Genomic DNA, 14,571 nt, shown 5'->3' on the forward strand with positions numbered 1-14,571 from the left:
GAGTTTGATGTTGTGCAGGCCCAGGAATTTCACCATCAGTGTGTGGGGGTACTTTTTGAAATGTTCTACGTATGTCCTGTTGGAAAAGATCAACATAATCAACATATATTAGTTAATCTTAAAGCACTTTAGAACAGCATGAAACTTTACATGTACCTTTATCAAGTACAACTCAAGTTAAAATACTCTATATAACAATTGCTCTTGAAATACATTTTCATGTGAAAGACAACACATCACTACCTTAACTGGTGCATGCACAACTACCACTACAGGGTACACTAATGTGTGGTTTGTCACAATGCAGTCTTGAATTATAAGAGACATGTATTTTGTGATAAGACAACAATGGCGGCCCGCCTCAGCAAACACTGACATGCCACGAAGATGATGATGATGATTCTATGATAAGATGATGATAGGAATATAGCTTTGCTCACCTGAGATGTTCTAGGAAGAAGTATGTCTCCTTTTTTGTCTGTGTCTTGATCATAAATCTCTTATCAGGTCTGAAAGTAAAATCGAAAATCAAACTGTTACATAGCCACAAATGGACACCAAGGGACTCAGATATCATTCCTAACCACTTTTCCTAGAATTTCATTTGTACTCTGACAGTCAAAATGTTTCTTGCCAATACTTTATCAAGTCAGCATTATGACAGCAAAACCACATTACTCAAGAACTGTAATTTAGTTTTCATTGAGCCTTAATACAATTTCGGGCATTTCTATTGATATAAATAACCTTTCTTTTTGTCCTAATTGTAAAGATTTTATTTACATGACTGTACATAATAAATAGGGTCTTAACATGACAGACAGATCTAGACTGACGTACACACATTCATGTATAATCCATATAATCCTGGTATTAGAAGAGCTAATATATTATTATCTTGGTTAAGCTAGCCGAGATATACAGCTGCCATTGATAATCTCCAGCATTACAAAGTAAAAGTAGTCCCATCAGCATTAAATGTTTTATGTGTATTAGAGTCTTTAGACAGATTATCATTGAGCTGTATATATTCAATGTACTTAGCCCATTACGTTGGAGTGAGGATATATCAATTTTATGTTTGCATGCAATATGTTACAAACAAAAGTCAAGGGTTGGCCATCATTAACAAATATGATTGTATAACCTTCCTTACATCTCAACCCTTAGTTGAAAAAAAAAACTTAAAAAAAAAAACATGTCATTGTGCATTCATAATAAAATATTATTTTCTGTTGTTCCTTGCAAGACAGGGAACAACTGACACTTAACCGGATAGTGAGTGAGCGAGTGTGAGTAATTTACTTTGCCATTAAGGTGCCTGAAATACCTTACGAATATCTACTCACGTAAGGAAGAAGTCCTGTCCACTCTTGGAGTTACTGATGAACTCCAGGTATCGTCTGTTGGCCATGGGTGTGACAGAGTTCAGGTATTCCTCCTCAGAGATGTTGATGATGTTACGAAGAGTGGCGAAAACCTCTCCTGCGTACGTGGCAAACTCAAAAGACTGCTGCAAACAAGAGACAAAATTTACATATAGCAACACTGAAGAAGAGTGATGGATGTCACTCAAATATCACTAGTATGACAAAGGACAAAAACAGTTCCTATGGCGTTGTCTTACCACAGGAACTATCCAAACATGATCTACATATTAGTGACAATTGCATAATGATCCTTATGGGCTACGTGATTTTGACCCCAAAGAAGAGTGATGGATGTCACTTGAACTGTCATAAATCTCTGAATTTGATCCAGTTGTAGCAACTGAATTGCCTTATGACATTGTTTATCTGGATAAATTATATAATTTTCATAAACGTACAGGACTTAAGAACCTTCAATCAAGATTAAACTGCCCTTAACATTGACGTGTCTTACCTGGGACTTCTTGTCTATTGTCTCAGTGTGCCTCTTACTCCTGATGTCCTCATAGTCATCTTTTGTCAGCTCCTGTAGTAATAAATTCAACAACCAATCGGTCAACAAATCAATCAACCAATACTGACAAACAGTCGTTGTGTTGACAACTAGACATCAAACAAAATACAACTTGTGTTAAAAGCCAATAACTCAAATACAGGAAGCACTTTTCATAGTAAGAACCAACAATTAGTAGGAGTGGGGACCTGTACTATGTATTGGTATGAAACTAGTATTTTTTGCTGGACTGGTCCAAAAAATAAAGAGCAAGAGAAAGGGGGGAGGGCTAGGAACCCCTCCTTACTACAGAAACAGCAAGAAAACTTAGCCTCCATAGCAGGCTCTCTATGGACTTTTTTGGCACTTTTGCTGGCCATTTCTTTTTGTACTGGGTCGCTGATTGCTGGCCTCTCTCATAGCCGTCCATTTTAGAGCCTGCATTTTTTCGGCGGTACAAAGTCATATTATAAAACGATTAGCCATTCATCTGCCCTATTAACACATACGTTAGGAATAATTCACAACTCCGTGAGAGGCAATTCGCATGTCGGCTGCAAGCATTTTACAACTCGGGCGACACGCGCCTCCCGGCCGCCATCTGGTCATTTGCATAGGGCCTGGAGGGGTGAAATGACCACCACCATCGTTGGCTCATCAGAAATGGACGGCAAAATTTGATAACAAAGTGATTTGCCTTCACCCGTCGCCAGGCCGACAAAACAATCGTTGCCTTGTGTAACAGCTCAGATGGCCCGAGCTTGGCCGTCCTTCAGATGGGGAAACCCCCATATGTCACGCGCTACGCGCTCCGCCCGAGCAAAGGCGTTGGACATACCGAAAGAACGTCGAACTGGTAAGTTTCACTTCTGTGTTTTTAAAAAGCAGTTTGACCCCGAAACCGTTAGAGTATTGTCGGGTCAGTGCACACGGGGCGTGACAGCGCACTGTCCGCGTCCGGCGGAGATGCGTGCAGTTTATTAGCCGTCCACGGCAGGCAGGGAATTCGCACCTCCTTGTTAATCGCCCTAATCGTTTTATAATATGACTTTGTACCGCCGAAAAAATGCAGGCTCTAAAATGGACGGCTATGAGAGAGGCCAGCAATCAGCGACCCAGTACAAAAAGAAATGGCCAGCAAAAGTGCCAAAAAAGTCCATAGAGAGCCTGCTATGGAGGCTAAAGAAAACTTAACTTGAAAATTCCTCTGTGTTGGTAGAAGTCATTCTTAAACTAGTTTAACCCTATTCAGACCGGGGGGGGGCTTTTGAGGCCCGCGCCAACTTCGATGTCCTATAACGCCAGAACGCCTTACGCTAAAGCCACCAAATTTGTTGAGTTTTCCTAAAATATTGTTGGCAACAATTTTGCGAAGTTTGAAAAATTTTCCATTTTTTCGTGTTGCCATGGCAACCGTTTGCTGACAGGCAGTTTTGCCAAAAATCACTATTTTTGGTTCTAACAATGTATTTTTCACATTTATTTGCTATATTACTGCTATTTTGCTACATAAATAAAATCTTATATTATTTAGCATATCTTTCATAATTATATATGCATAAATTATGCTAATTTGATGACGTCATCAGCCCAAAATCCAAGATGGCGGACCGTATGGCCAGATCAAGAATAACAAGCTTATTTTCCCTTAAAATTTGTAACTACCTGGTATTTTTTCATCAAAAACCATCTAAATGAATGAATTTAGTCTATTTCCATTGCCCTTTGTGATTATTTGTTGCAAAAAAAGAAGTTTTAAAAATTCAAGGTGGTGGATATAATATGGCGGAGCCTATCTCGTATCTTAGATGTGGATGACGTCATTTTATGACGTCATTATGACGTCATCGATGTTGCTATTGGCAATACAAGTCGTAATAAACATTATTATTCTGTTATCTGCACTTATTGTTACATTTTTGTAGTATAACTTGAAGTTTTCTGAGAATACCCTTTTTTCATGGGTCCGGCCAATATAATCAAATTGATGACGTCATAATTACGTCATTTTACGTTAGCGTAACGTCAAACGTCAAATACTTGTCAGATATTATGTCGATATAATGTCCTGAAAATTTGGTGGCCTTACGGCACGTCGTTCGAGAGTTAGAGGACTTAGAAGTGGAGGGCCTCAAAAGCCCCCCCCCGGTCCAGGGATGACCAAAAAAGCCCGGTCTGAATAGGGTTAACTGTAATATCCAACACAAAAATTGGACTCACCCAAATTCTCGACTGAACAAACTGAGAAAACTTGTTGGCACTTAGGTTACAACAACAACAACAGTTAAATAAAATATACCTCTATGGGTTTGATGTGTGTCCTGTCTGCCAGTGCCTTCTCCAGCCCGATCCTGACACAGTTGGTGAGCGTCCATCGTCTGTGGCCAGACATGATCTCCACCATGCCCCGCCGTTTCCACCTCAGCCACACCACACTGATCTTCTTCCCCGACCTCCGGCCTGACGTCTGGGCAAACAGACACAAACAAATATTGTCACTTCAGACATAATCAGTTACTAAATGCATCATCGCGTAACTTTTGAACACCTCCGCAATTTTTCTTATTGCATTGTACATACAGTTTCCAGATTAGATTCAATCATACGAAACATTCCCTGACGACTGGGCAAACAGACACAAACAAATATTATCACTTCAGACATAATCAGTTACTAAATGCAGCATCTTGTACCCTTTGAACTCCTCCGCAATTTTTCTTATTGCGTTGTACGTACAGTTTCCAGAACTAGATTCAATCATACGCAATGTTCCCTGACATCTGGACAATCAAACACAAACAAATATTGTCACTTCAAACATAATCGGTTACTAAATAAAGCATCTTATAACTTTTGAAGTCATCTGCAATTTTTCTACTTATGTGCAGTTCCCAGAACTAGACTCAATTGTCGTCGTCGTACAACATACAACAATATTCTTAGTAAGCAGTCATAACTCACTCACTCACTCACTCATCCTGCAGTCATAACTACCTCACAGTTTGAACTCATCCCTTTGAAGTTACCCATTGAAGTCATCTGAAATTTTATGTGCAGCACTGAGAACTAGATTCAATCATCATACAAAAGAACTCAACATACTTGAAGCCATAAGAAGTCATAATTGACATGTACCCTTTGAATTGAAGTCATCTGCTACATTTTTCTATTTCTATATAGTACTGATGAGCACTTGCTTCAATCATACAACACAACATACTGTTACCATGGCAACTCCATTCCGCAGCTAGCAACACCTGTAAGTATATTCTTAAATCAACCCTTTGAAGTCATCAGCTATTTTTTATTTTGGTTACATTCACTACTGTCTGGATTGAATCATAAAAAAACAAACACAAATGTACCATGACAACTCCATTTCATGGTTAGTATCATCTTTGAGAATGGTCCCGATTCTCTGTTTGAAGAGTTAATCGAATAGACAACAGTGACAGCAGAAGAACCGCTAAGTGTGTACGGTATCCACAGTAACTGACTGTACATGTAGTCAGTGTGACAGGTGAGTAGGTGGGATGTCTAAAGTTCAGCCATGTAACGTTAATGCTAGTTCTCCTTTATCTGAGGGGTAACCTATATCCATCGTATTATCTATGTATCTGTTGACTAACAGAGGTTTTAAACTGCAACACGTTGAAAATACTGCAGTTTGACATCACCGTCTGTTGATCTAGTATCACTAAATACAATGTTTTTCAAGACAACAAATATAGGATAAAGGTGAACTAGCATTACATGCACATGTAATTTAAAAAGATTGTTAACTAAGATGTTAAAATGTACCAATTCTATGAGACTTGGTCATGAAAATATGTGACAGTCATCTCATTGTCTGTAATTTGCATGACTTTTGCAAATATTCATAATGCTACATAACGGGGGCCGCCCTAAGACGGTCCCCGTCGTAAGACGGTACGGATTTTTTGCTGATCTTATTATCCATAAGTACACCGTGTTTGTTGCCACTGACTATGCTGATTACAAAGGTAAATAAACCAAGTCCATGCACACAGCTTTAATTTGCATTCCAAGTATACTTTAACCTATTTACTTCATGTTTTTTTAAGAGCAGAATTCTAACAGTAATGTTGACAGTGCTGAATCACTGCGGTCACCGGCCTCTGCGTATTGGCGGCTCGTGTCGCTAACTATACGAACTCATCCAAGCAGTCATACAACTGCCATGATACGCATAAATAAAGCTCCATAAAACACTATGAATATGGGTCTTCAAATGTTTGTTGAGTAGAAAAGCAACCAAAAGGAAGCGACATAAACATTGCCACCATTGTACTCCCAAGGGAGTGTGGCCGTGAAGGTGGCAGACTAGAGAACGCTCCAAAGATTTATTTGACTGTAACAAATGATTCGTACTGTCAATGAAAATAGGACTTGACAGAGAGATGTAGATGATATTTTCATATAATCAGACAGAGTTTTGTTGATGTTGGCGGTGTCGTTTTTTCATAATGTCTTTTTTAGTCGGGCATTCACAATCAGTGCATTCAGCCCATTGCCCGTAAAACATCAGCTGGATTGTTCTAGGTACAGTCTTCCTCATGTGAGACAAGAAGTACATACAGTCACGATTTTACTGTCAAAAGAAAGCTAAAATATCATACTATTAATTTTTACTTAAATTGTACTTAAATTTACCACTTACTTCTGAAGAGAGCAAAATATAAAAAACTAGAGTTCCACGAACACATACCTTCGCCAAACAATGAAGGGTTGTTATGGAGAATGCCTTTATCAATGACTTAAAGGTTTAAGTGACTCAAGTTATGTTATCCGCACACACACTCACACACTGGGCCCGCTGCAGTACCGACGGAAGATACCGGGCAAACCATTTTCAAACTCAACCTTTGTTTCTGCGACCGCTACTCAATACCAAGTATCATGAAGATCCATCAATCAGTTCTCCAGTTATACTGTTGACCTACATAAAGACTCACCTAACACTATGGCTTAAGCCTTAACCAAAAGTTTAATCTTCTTGGCAAAGGTAATGAAAAGGCCACAAACCACCAACCTTCCACTTTTCCCTGCCACATAAGCATCACCAAAATAAGGGGGAAAACACCCCTTGACATGAAAATGGAGAAACCCCTTCCCATAGTGCACAAACAAACAACATGCCACTTGCAAAGTGAGAACTAATAAACAATGTGTTTGCAACAATGACATCTATGTTTTGCTGACACAAATATGTCATGAACTACACAAGTCTGCAGCACAGATGTAGTTAGACACTGAGCACTGACTGTCCAGAAAAGTGGTCGATTGAAGGATTTACACAGTCTTCTAATTATCATGTAAATTAAGCCCCGATTTGCATACAATACATTTCAGGATTTTAATCATTACCTAAGGTATGTACATACCAAAAATAATGCAAATCCACCGACCCCTGCTTGATTTACTCTCTTTCAAAGATAACAACAAAATCGCCCACTGCAGTTCAAAACAAGCCGCCAGGGGGCCCAAACTTACACGACTTACTCCCTACCCAAAGACGTATCCACTAGCCAAAAATCCTCAACCTGCCACTTCAGGATAACTTTAACCCCAACTTTGACGCTTCGCTGCAGTACCGCAACTTGTCGCCAGGATGCCCATAATCGAACTTGACCGTCGTTTTCCAAACCCCTAAATAATTACCAAATATAGTGCAAAACAATCCACAGCGTCAAAAGTTATCTTGTACGCAAATACACACACACACACACTCACCCCGCTGCACTCAAGACAGAAAGTGCCAGAAGTACCATTTTCGTACAAAACCTTTGTATCCGCAAACGCAACTCAAATACCAAATATCGTGACATTCCATCCACAGCTGCTCGAGTTATATGAGATTGACCTACATATTGGGACACCCGAAAATTTTCTAACCAAAATATAACCTTCTTGGCGAAGGTAAAAAGCGTACCGAGTTAGGCACACTGTTCAGCGTAACACAAAATTGGAAGGTTACATACACGAAATTGTCTCTCAGTGTTTGCCGCCTGTAACACGCAGCGCGAATGGTTCAGGAACCACATGAATGCATTTCTTATTCAAGTATGTTGTTCAAATCTATGAGTAAAAAATTCAGTCATCAAAATTTGACCACTCTCAGGCAACTAGCGATGGAGCGCCATGTGTTTGAGCGCAAGAAAAAGCGTACCGTGTTGGGGCACCTCCCGTTAAAGTAGGATTATCTTAAATACCACAGAGAACTTCTGTCCCTTCAAAGCTTTTAGTTTTACAGTTCAAGCATGACTCCAGCTGGTACATATCACTACTAGGACTACATGTTTTAATTACCTAGCAACTTGACCTATTTGCCAACACTTCAAGAGAAAAATTCAACAGTTCAGAGTAGTTTTCTGAAGGGTTTTCTGACAGCCGTAAGGCTTTACATGTGTTTACATGGTTACCAAGGGTAACCACAGTACACTTGCAGGGACCAAAAACCTGAGCATTATTTCTGTGCAAATCAGTGCATGATCAGACATTTAATAACCTATGAATAAAACCTGACGCACACAGATACAGAAATAACCTTGTGGTTGTCAGAAAGTTGTCTGTAGAGAAAACACAACTGTACATTTTAATGTTTCTATCACAAGTCTGATTGTGCAAACATTTATGTCATGAACTACTGTGGTTTACAGGATATCACAAATTTGTACATACCTTTGAGACATCATACTATGCCATTTTCCAATAAATATCTGTATCACTGGAACAAGAATCCCACTGCTTGAAGGTGTAATCTAAAACCCCTCCACCCTGACACTGCCGGCACATACATCAGGTATAATTAGCCTCGTTAATTCTTTCTTCTATAGCACAAAAACACATCACAAATGGGCAGAGCTAAATGAATAAATTGTTTGAAGGTCTGTTCCAAATAAAACATCACAATGACTGTAAAATCTAGAAAAAGACTCATCTCAAGATGAACCTTTTTTTCCAAATCTTTTAAGATGAAATTGACATGTTCAACTTGCTAAAAGTTATATACAAATGAATATATCTTTTTTTAAAAACATGAATATTCATGATTGTTTTGTCATGTCTTTATGATAGAGTTTTCGGTTTTATAATTTAGACATTTTTAGTTTATAAAATCAGTATCAGTTTACATTTATCTCTCAGATATAAAATATATTAGTCATGCATCCATGCTTGACTGTTTTTTTTTTCACTTAAGATTGACGATTCATTCATATCAAATAAACCATATACCCTAATGTAGCGCGCGTGTCCGTCTATTTGGTTGGCAGCTGATCCTGATCGACAACACAGAATTTCATTTTGCCTTTTCCTTTGCATTTGCAATGCCCCAAAGTCAACCATGGTTAACGCCTGCAAAGGCCTGCAATCTTTCAACTGCGGGGTAACCTATATCCGTTGTTTTTCAAAACAGGGTATCATCAAGCCAACAGGTGGTTTGTTTTAAACTTATACTGAAAATATTGCAATTTGAAACCAATGTCCGTCGACATGATATCCCCCAAAACCTGGATGGGTTACCTAATGGAAAAAGGTGAACTAGCATTTCCCCCCACAAGTGGGACAGACAAAAAATTAAAGCTGAAGACAGCCCGGCTAATTGGACTAATGGATAACGAGGTCCAGTTAATTAATCTGGGCTGGCCAACACCTGATGGACAGGTTGGGTCAGTGGGTAAATCAGGATGTCCCTCGGGACACTGTTGCTAGGTAATTCACAACAACCTCTTCAGTGCTTATAATCCACATGCTTACTTACATGTGCTGCACAGTAACGCCACAAGTATATGATAACAATAAAGTTATTCTTTAATTTGTTTGGAGTGACATTTGGAATTTATTTATATACTTCCGAATCAACTCTAAATTTACTGACACTGGGTTATTTGCAAGCAGAAGGGAGCAAATGGGATGGTCAGGAAAATGCCATAACTGTACATGCAATTATAATTATGAAATAACATATCACAATTCTATCAAAGAAATATCTAATATCACTACTTTAATGGTAATACATGTATTGTATAGAAAAGGCTATGTAGTATAGGATGAGACTACTTTTGGTGGAATACATGACCCATCAATCTTCTTGGTGATTTCAACTGGGTTCTGCACTGACATCAGGCACATGATCAACAAAAAAGCTGGTAACAGAGACTGTCACAGTACATCTGTACATGTTTCTATATAGCCGGTATAACTGACCTTCGGCACAACTCCAGCTTTGCAGGTATGCAGCGTGGCAGCAGCTGGTTATATTGCACTAAACAACTGGTCACAGGTAGTCTTTGGGTTATCTAGTTGCAAGCATTGTTTGAAGCAATTTAATGTATTTGGTTAGAATGAGTTCCATTTTAGAAATAATTTCTAGTTAAAACTAATAAAAGCTCTAAGACTGGTACCTGAAGGCATACGTGCAGCTATTATTAATAGGCATTTGAAGGAATGAATTTCCGAAAATTGTGGAACCAACATATTTATCTTTCTTAAAGTCATCAAGCCATAAAATTGTGCATTCAGCCAGTCAGGACTATCAGTTTCCTTGAGAGCAGCGGTATCAATCATGTTCAACTTTGATATTTTCAATACTCTAACAAAGTGCTGCATATGAGTACAAACAAAGGTCATGCAACAGGCCGCATTAGAGCCTGGTGATACTTATCATGCAATGTGATGTACTAGAAACCTTTCTGTTGCTTTGAATGACATCATTGGGGAGAGACTGTGTAAGTAGACGGTCAGCATGGGGGGGTCCCGACAACGATTTATGCCAAATTCAGAAGAACCCCCTATGTATTACGCTAAATCAAGGAAGGCAATATGCTAAATTTGGGCGCCCAGCTACGAATTACGTAGATAAGATGGTTTTCCCTACAAATTACGGGAAATAAAAATAGGCTGCCTGCGCCTTACGCGAAAGAGCATGCAGACCCTTTAAGTAGTAGAGCATAAAGAATTTCTCACATGTACAAATTCACAGAAAGTAATTGGTTTGTTTCAATTATTCCTTAGAACATACTGGAAGCTTAAATTGTCAACAGCTTTGTTTTTTTTTCTTGTTCATCAAAACATGAAAGTCAGTACGGACAGATTCGAACTGTAATACAGAACTAGCGACGAGCCAACATCTCATTTCCTATTTCTCTTTGATCAATCACAACCGATCTTAACAAGTCTGACAGGAAGCGAGAAATGATTTCCCTGGAAATTCCTCTGGACTTACCGGCATCTTGATTGGACGCTTTCCCGCGTATTTCCACCGACTCCGAGATCAAACAACTGACAAGCTCGCGTCTCTCTCTCGAAGTAATCAACTGCGCGTAATCCAGTCAATGCTTCCAGCAGTCCATCATAAGTAAGTCAGTGATCTACCGCACGTTTTATAGCGCTCTCTCGGGGATGACTTTCACTCTCGCCATACATAATGCATGGACACAAAAGGTCAGCAAGCTTTAGGGCTTTGATTCCGGTACACAGAGCAGTGAAATATTTACCACAGAGGACGCCGTTCGCATTCACACAAATCTCTCTGGACAGGCGTACGTTGTGTATACAGCTTTGTGGAGGCTTTTACTTGTTTCCCTACCATTTCAGAATACTGAGAGAAATCGATATGTATGCACTTCACAGGGTTGAGGGACTATTTCCCATACAGAACTATTGGCCAGTGGCTCAAGGAAAAAATTAGGACAAACATCAGCCAACATTAAGCTGGTCAGGGACAACTGTATCAAAATTAACCTGGTAACCAGGTAAGGGACAACTGTATCGGTTCAGATTAAAATTGCTGACTATCACTTAGTCTAGAACAATCACAACAGAAGTAACAATATATTCAAGATGAAATTAAAGTGAACTAAATTCCACATCTTACATCTAAGAATAAAATCAGTTCTTTCAGCTGCATAACATTTTATTTAAATTCTAAATCAAGATACAGTATATTTCATCTTCATATAACAATATCAAAGAAAATCTAATTTAATTTTAAAATCAATGACAAAGAAACTAAACAGTTTGCAGGAACATTAATCCATTAGTAATAGAATGATTCGATCACATTGTGCCTTAAAAGCTTACAGCCATTTTGCATGATGACCAATCGTTTATACGTGATCACGTTGATATCTAAGCCATCCTTAATAATGCATTAGTAACCTTTAAGCCATACATGTGACCACACGCAACACCTTACGTAAAAATGTAAATTTGTGCATCAACAAGCAGTCATAGAGGGCATCAACCTTAGGTCATATTGAAATCTCTCATCTTCTTTACAGCTGACAAACCAGAGGTGATGTCAAATATTTTCTCACCAAATCATACTTTCACAATGAGAATATTTGATACCATACAAAACTGACTATAACTATAACGCAATAATACGAAACTGCTTTCTATGCATTAAAAAAATGGGTGTAATTTTGTGTACTTGGTATGTAATCCACCTTTAATTAGTATAATATTTTTACCATGATACAAATTGTGCTCCAATTTTCCACCATCATGCTTGCAAATTACATACCCATCATTGCCTACCAACAATGTCACAGCATTTTTTTCCACATCAAAGGAGAAATTGTTAAATGATTTCAGGTAATTATTGAAGAGAATTGACCAAAAAATTTAAATTTATGATATTCCTTTCCAATTCTGGGTTTAGATAATAACAGGTATTGATTCCAGGACCCCTGTGCACCAATTGCCTTTTAAATAACAGTTAACCCACAGTTACATGCATATGATATCTGTTTGGGGAAATGCCTGTTCCCTAGGGACCACTTTACGTAATTACTTTTACATGCATCAGTACAACAAGAATACAATGTACTTTAGGGTTGGCAAAACAAATTGAGTTATCAAAAAAATCAAGTTATCAACAATGAAAGGCAAGGGAACATAGTTTTTCAAACATGGATTTTTTTCTGGAGCACCTGATGACAAAAATTAGATTAATTGGAAAACTGGACTTTTTTTGGAGAATTTTCGACGTTTTTGGGATGGCTTGCAGAACATCCATTAAAGTTTACTTGTCAAGGAAAATTTGCAATTTAAATGAAGGCAGAAGTTTATTAATATCACTTCCTATTCTTAAGACATGACATGGCTATGTTCTTGGCCAGATTTTCTACCATATTTCATCAAAATACTAACGTTACATGACCCACATGCAAAGTGAGGTTCACGTTTTCTTATGCTCGGCACATCTCACCCAGTCCAGACAGTAATCAGATTACATAGTTTGATAAGGCTAAAAGCTCCCGTATGCTTAAAGACCCATCGGCTCATGTAACAACAGAATGACTAGATAGAACGTCTGAACAGCACTTGACTGTACTCACGGAAATTAGACTGTAGCAAATGTTCAATACAAATGACATTATTTTGGGTGACAGTCACAAAATACAAAATGTTCTTTGGGTGACGGTCACAACGAGTTATGCGGTACCACTCTCTTGTCATTCCTGATTAAGACTTTTGAATAAAAGGTCGAAACCGGTACGTCGTTGTGTCTCGGCTGTTATCCACTATTCTATGGACAGCAACTCCATTGGAATATGGTGAGTCTACACGTACAGGGTCAGCGTCCTTTGTCCACTGTCTGACATCTACTCGGCAAATGTCCAATACAAATGTTACCCAAGCATCTGAATGAGCTTGTAAACAGTCAGACGTATTCGATAACAATCCACTGACTTTCGTCAGTCTAACCTTCATCGATGTACTTGTACATGTGTAGCCAGCGTTCATACCTGTAGTTGCTGAAATTGTAAATGGAATCTGCAATAGACATTAAAAATGTTTAGTACACTCACCTGTTTAGTCATAGGCGTCACTTCCTCCCCTGCCTCTTGCATATCGCTGTCGTTTTTCCCCTCCATGTTGGACCTGATTATACAAACCGCTAGTCTTTGATTCAGCAGAAGGTAGGTTCACAGAGGTTCCTCCATGTTTTTTTGGTGGGGGCACTAGTCGCTACGGAACACCCAGCTAGGTCAGCATGCTTGGCTTGTTGACAATAGCTGTCCATCCACTGGATACAGCAATGTTTGGTCTCGAGCACGAACAACACACCTGTAAAACAAACATGCCCAATGAGGTTAGGTTTTGTGTCAAATAATCACAACACAAAACTGTGCACACAAAACTGCTGATAAGGGAGGTACCGTTATCAGCAAATCACATCTAAATATCCGTTCTGTCACAGTCGAGCATGTTAAGATGGAGTTAGCATACGGTTTGGCTGACGTACATGAAAAAGCATCACACCCCGGCTTTTATATATCCATTTCCTTTCAAGCACTGTGACAATTTAAACCCAGGGCTCAGAACACATTAGGTTTGGTCACACAACAGTGTTTCTTCCCTACTACACATGCAGGGCACAGGGCATGTATATGAAGACATATGTACACCCAGTGGCCTGTGTGACGCGTACATGTACCATATGGTATAATGATGCCTGAGCTAGAGGTCCAAGTAGCATATGGTCTTTCAAGGTATAGCCAAAAATGCTACGAACATACATTACATGTATGCACACTGTATGTGGGTGGGCCTTTAAAGGTATATGTGCATTTGTATGTGACCAATCCTTTAAAGTTCAAAGTATCTTAACTGCCA

General features: G+C 38.9%; 1 protein-coding gene across 1 annotated transcript in view; it reads right to left on the reverse strand.

Annotated features, from left to right (window-relative positions):
* Positions 1–14,508, reverse strand: part of LOC118421378 (phosphatidylinositol 4-phosphate 5-kinase-like protein 1) — a gene marked incomplete in the record, with an annotated part of 19,874 nt that extends 5,366 nt beyond the window's left edge. The window contains 6 exon segments of the mRNA XM_035828641.1: positions 1–76; positions 441–509; positions 1,350–1,513; positions 1,885–1,956; positions 4,223–4,390; positions 13,764–14,508. Coding sequence (XP_035684534.1) covers positions 1–76; positions 441–509; positions 1,350–1,513; positions 1,885–1,956; positions 4,223–4,390; positions 13,764–13,829 — 615 coding nt within the window.
* Between the last annotated feature and the right edge of the window lie 63 nt (positions 14,509–14,571).

The sequence above is a fragment of the Branchiostoma floridae genome, chromosome 8 (assembly GCF_000003815.2).
Source record: "Branchiostoma floridae strain S238N-H82 chromosome 8, Bfl_VNyyK, whole genome shotgun sequence".
In the NCBI taxonomy this organism is placed as follows: Eukaryota; Metazoa; Chordata; class Leptocardii; order Amphioxiformes; family Branchiostomatidae; genus Branchiostoma; species Branchiostoma floridae.